Source organism: Aplysia californica, unplaced genomic scaffold (genome assembly GCF_000002075.1).
Source record: "Aplysia californica isolate F4 #8 unplaced genomic scaffold, AplCal3.0 scaffold00137, whole genome shotgun sequence".
NCBI classification, from domain to species: Eukaryota; Metazoa; Mollusca; class Gastropoda; order Aplysiida; family Aplysiidae; genus Aplysia; species Aplysia californica.
The window spans coordinates 650,943-657,044 of NW_004797407.1; the positions used below are offsets into that span (position 1 = coordinate 650,943).

The following is a 6,102-nucleotide window of genomic DNA, read 5'->3' on the forward strand; positions in this document are numbered from 1 at the left end:
GGGGGGGGGGGGGGGCATTCTCTGTTTTGTTTGTTTGTTTGCAATATGTGAGACAGCGTGGTGAAACCAGGCTCTCGTCAAAACAATGAAATCGAAGAAAATAGCAGTTTTCTCCCTGCTAACAATTTTTATCAAATTTTTGTTTTTTGGCTCAACACCTTTTATGTCCATTTACAATCACATTCCTTTGAGGATTTCACCGAAAACGTTGATTAAAGACACAAAAATATACATTTACAATATCCATGGACTCTGCAGCTTTGGAATTTACCAAGCTTTGAAGGCCATTTTCTCGCTAATTTTACCTCTTAAACCAGGTGATCCCCACCTCCTTCAATCAAAAATATCTCCACTTCTATTGAAGATGGATGGGTAATTATTTCATTGAAAGCAAGACACACGGACAAGCTTTAAGATGATACCAACAACTCAATATGACCAAAAATTGACGAGAGCCTGATTCCACCACGCTGCCTCACATATGTTTTAACGGTTTAGTTAGTTGGGTTTTTTGTTTTTGTTTCTCTTCAACAGTTTTGTTTATTTGTTTGTTTTCGTGTTCTCTCTATTTTGTTTGTTTTCTTTTCCTTAGCTCTAACTAAGGAATGACTGTCGTGAATTTTAATTTGTTTTCTCTTCTTTTAAACCCTTCCCTCGAACTGCTTTGTTGGGTAATTGTTTGGGGTGGGGGTGGGGTGGAGTGGGAGGGGGGATGTTGGAAGTTTCTGTACTCTCTCTGACTGTTTCTGTCTGTCTGTTTGTCTGTCTATCAGTCTGTTTGTTTGTATCTCCCCCAGGCGGTAACGTCCAGATCCGACGACCAGGTCTCGGCGCGGCGGCGGGGGCGGCGGCAGGTGGCGCTGCTGCTGGGGCGGCCGGGGCGGCCATGCTCAACAGGCTGTTGAGGCGGAACAACAACAACAACAACAATAACAGCAACAACAGCAACAACAACAACAACAACCAAAGACCCCCATACAACCATCAAGGTGACGGATCTGGGCGTAACGCCAATCAGCAAGACACGAGACGACACCCTAACCAAAACGTAAGACATAACCCGAGCATTAACCCTAACCCTAACTCACACCGAAACCCGTACAACGACGAAGATCTTCGCCTTAACCTCTACAACACCGACGATAATGACGACACCAGTGACCTCCCTTTGAGAGTTGTCGGCCCTTCCACAATGGTCATGGCGGAAGCTTATAGGGGAAGTAACTCTAGCAAGAATAAAAACGGTTTCCAAGGAGACAACAACGGTTACTCAGGGGGAGCGGGTGCGGGCCCTGGAAATAGGGTAGGGTTACGAGAGGGAAAAGAGGCGGGCGGAGGCTTCCACAACGATGATGACGACGATTACGAGAATACGACAAGGAGGAAGAAGAAGAAGAAGAGAGTGGCCAAGCTGCTGGTCCCGGTAGAAGCAGACGACGACTTCACGGAGTTGAAGAGCCCGGGTCTGCCACGTGATCCACCCCCCGCCCCCGCACGCTATGACGTGCCCACCCCCGTCCTGAAGGAGGATAGACAGAGGATAGAGGCGGGTTACAAAGACAGGAGGGCAGGAGGACAGGCTAGGGTCACCATGACCGGCATGAATTTTTAAACCGGTTTTTTTCCCTTTTCAATATTTTTATTTATTTAATTTTTATATATATTTTTTCTCTTTGTTTCGCGTGTTACTGGTGATTTAGTTTTAGTAAGAGTTGTATGGCAATTGCTACACTATAAGATACTACGAGAGCCGAAGATTTGGGGTGTTACAAGAGAGTAATGAATAGCCTTTATAAAAGCTGTCCATTGAAACATTATAATGAAATATTATTTGGTTTTTGGTTTTTAAAAAATATAACTTTTGATTCTTTTCTGCTGAATTAAAGATTTTGAAACGAAAATAATCCACATTTAGTTGGGCAAATAGTGTTGATATTATTATGTATGGCACGCATGAATTTCTTAACAGAACGTCTTTTGCAACCTCGTGTAAAAAGTTGCGGTCATAATGACTGTCGTGAATGTCTAAATACAATGTATAAAATCTATGTCTTCGGAGGAAAATACACTTGCACTGTAGAGAAGAAAACAGTGTAAGGATGAGAGTAACTATTTTTCGAAGAATGTGGAAAAGTATATTCTTTTACGTTCATTTCTATTGTAAATTAACATTTTTATTTCAAAAAAAAAAAAAAAAAAGAAATAAGGAACGAATGAAATGGCAGATTTTTGTTAACATATTAAAAAATGTTAGCGTATCATAGACATCTGTTATGAGGCTTCGGAGTGTAAGTATTCTTGCCATGAAAGCTGATCATCTTCTTTCTCAACAGCCCCGTAAACTTAACAAATACAATTTTAAAAAAAGACACAACACAGCTCAACACAGCACAACATTAATACACATCGGGAACACATCACAGCACAGCACAGAACAGCACAACACAACGCAGCACAGCACAGCACAGCACAGCACAGCACAGCACAGCACAGCACAGCACAGCACAGCACAACACAGCATAACACAACAAAACACAAACCAGCACAGCACAAACATAACACACCACACCACATCACACCACAACCCAACCCAACCCAACACAGCACAGCACAGTACAACACAATCCAACCCAGCACAGCACAGCACAAAACAACATAGCACAACACAACACAACATAGCACAGAACAGCTCAGCATAACACACCACTACACAGCACAGCAAAGCACAGCACAGCACAGCACACCTCATTAAAACACATGCAACACAAAACATTTCAACACAACACACCTTAAACACACATTGAGAGTGCACTACAACACGTCAAAACACACCATTAACAAAGACCGTTCCATTAACACAATATGCCATGAACACAGCAATGTAATAAAAGTAAAGTCCTGTCACTCCGTGGGTTTTTTTGGTCCTTTATTTAATTCTCACACACAGACAATAACTTGAAACAAAAATTGATCGGAAGGAAGAAGAGGAGGAGGAGGAGGAGGAGGAGGAGGAGGAGGAGGAGGAGGAGGAAGAGGAGGAAGAGGAGGAGGAGAGGGAGGAGGAGGAGGAAGAGGAGGAGGAGGAATGAATGGATGATGATGATGATGATGATGATGATGATGATGATGATGATGATGATGATGATGACGAGGATGATGATGATATGGGACTAGTGAAAAAAAGGAAATAACATAAAGGAAAAATGAACGATTGAGAAAAAAGTCTTTGATTATTATCACAAAATAGTATCTTATTATAGATAAACATTATCTTTTTCCTCTTACAAACAAGAAACTCTCACTCTCATCAAGAGGTGAAAATACATTCGTATTTAATAACAGCAACAATATAATAAGTGGTGGTGGTGATAGATTGATGCAGTAGTGATGGCCGGGGTGGTGGTGCTAGTTGTGGTGGTGATGGTGGTGGTGGTGGTAGATGTAGTTGTGGTGATGGTGAAGGAGATAGTAGATGTATTTGTAGTAGCTGTGGTGATTGTGCATGTGGTGATGTTAGTGTTAGCGGTAATTGTGATGGTGGTGATGATGATGTAGCATTTCCATTACCAAAATGTTGAAACTATTTTGCCAACAATTATCTCTACCGCATGTCAAGAAGATATAACTCAACAATATATTGGGTGACATCAGGGTGAAAACAGGCGCTTGTCCAAATAACAAATCAAAGTAACCGACACGTTTCCACCCATGAGGGCATTTTTATCAATTTCATTTTTCGAAAGGGGGGGGGGGGGTGTAAACACTTCCTATAGTCGATTCAGTATCACATTTCTATATGGATTATAGGGAAAATCATTGATCAAGGGCACACAAAAGATAAATTTGCAGCTTTCAAGGATACTCAAACTTTGAAAGTCACTAAATATTGGCGGAGATTATCTTAGAAATTATACCTTTAAAACAAGGTTACCCCAACACCTTCAATCGAAGATGTCTCCACTTATATTTAAGATAAATGGACCATATTTTTTCTAAAAAATTAAACAAATGAACAAGCTTAATGATTATACAAGTACCTCCATACATGCATCAAGAAAACATTGGTGAGCGCCTGATTCCAACGTCCCAGGAAACAGATAAAATAATGAGGTCGAAAGGGAAAATTAGAAAGATAAGACAGTCCTTATGATATGCACACTTGTTATATGCACCCCCCCCCCTCTTCCTCCACCGCCTTAAATAAATAAATAAATAAATAAACAGATAAATAAATAAATAAATAAACAAATAAATAGAACGAAATAGATAAAAGAAAATGCAAACCAAATACATGATACATGAATGAATTCTAAAAGTAATAGTTAGACCATTATTGTCTAGGATCAGACAGCTTATACGATAATAAAGCAATAATTGTTAAACAGTTGTCGTCATATCTAATATTCAGTTTACATGAGAATCTACGTTTTGTTTGCGCATGTCTGCAAAACGCAATCTACATGTAGGAGCTACGTGATTTTTTTTTCGCGAAATGAATGTCTTTCATGTGAACTTCAACCACAAAAATGGCAGAACCAAGAAAACATTAATTTTCTCGGGAACGACAGGAAAAAAAATAACAGAAAAAACTTCGCTCAGTAGGGCGAACATACTACAGGACTGTCCTGTCGCGGCAGACGACAAACTCTTGGTATTTCTTACAAAACTTCTGGTTGACCTTCACCTCCATCTTCAATTTCACCCTCACTTTGATCTTCACCTTCACCTCCATCTTCGATTTCACCTTTACTTTGATTTTAACCTTCACCTTCAACTTAATCTTCACCTTCACCTTCACCTTGATCTTCGCTTTCACCTTCACCTTCACCTTCATCTTCTCTTTCACCTTAACCTTCATCTTCACCTTCATCTTCACCTTCGTTTCGTCTTCGATTTCATCTTCACCTCCACCTTCACCTTCACTTTCACCTTCGACTTCCGCCACCAGATTTGGAGGTCGTCTCCCCTGCATTTCCCTTTACATTCCCCCTCACATTCCCCCTCACAGGAGCTTTCCCCGCGCCGCCATGTTTGTCTTTGACAGGAGAGAACTCTCGCTCCACTGGTCTCCTCCTGTCCCGTATCACAGAGGTATTCTTGGGCGCGCTCAGAGTGTCCCAGATGGTCGGCTTTTTGCTGCAAGAAAGAAATAGACGGAGAATGTTTCTTTTATTCCTTCATAGTATTATTTATGTCCATACAGTCCAACTTGCTTTATCTATCACCTGTCTAAGATGGCTATTTTTTCATCTTTACTTTTTACTTTACCTTTATCCGCCACTTATACCTTTTTGGGAAGAAAGAGACGTCTCTTTGCCATCAACCTAATATAGTGGTCGTTTTGAACAGGCTCGAAGGAACAGTAATAGACAAAAAAGTAAATGTAAGGGAAAGTATCGTTTGTACAGGTGATTGTCTTGGACAAGTGGTCTTCAGAGCAGGCTCGGCTTTACTCTTATCTTTTTCTTCAGTCGTTCATTTAGTAAACTGTCTGGGGATAGTAGACAAGTACAATAATTCTCTTTTAGTATTGCATCATACCTTACAGATTTTCATTTTTTCCCTTCACTTATATCTTCACTTTCGTCTATGTCAGTTTTACAGTTTTGTGGCATAAAAACATTAATTTAACCTTACAAAAAATTTAATGAATTTAAAGACAAAAACATTCATTTTTATAAACGGTCTGTCTGAAATAAATACACAGGAAAAGTTTTCATATATTTCACCATAATTATTATTGTACAAATTCTCTTGGTTTTCACTCAGTCTACTGCTCAATTTGATATAAATTGTGTCATTGGGAGAACAAAAACACCTTAAAAAGACCCAAAAAATATTCTGGCTGGTAAAAAGTCTATCTGAGACAAAGGCACAGAAAACATTCTTTTATTTCACCATCATTATAGAGACTTCTCCTTTTATGGTAAAAATAATAATGATAATAATGAAAATGTTCCTTTCATTTTAGCACCGGGCACATGGCCATGCCCTATAACCTAATAAGACAGAGTTGACCTTATCATTTTAATCAAGATAGAGAGAGAAAGAGAGAGAAAGAGAGAGAGAGAGAGAGAGAGAGAGAGAGAGAGAGAGAGAGAG

The 6,102-nt window shown here is 39.8% G+C and overlaps 1 protein-coding gene across 1 annotated transcript; it reads right to left on the minus strand.

The window, feature by feature from the left end:
* Positions 1-3,732: 3,732 nt before the first annotated feature.
* Positions 3,733-4,985, minus strand: LOC106011543 (the record flags this gene model as incomplete). The annotated part of the gene is given in 1 exon segment (XM_013081593.2): positions 3,733-4,985. A coding segment is annotated over 1 exon segment (360 nt). The 3' UTR covers positions 3,733-4,612.
* Positions 4,986-6,102: the final 1,117 nt, after the last annotated feature.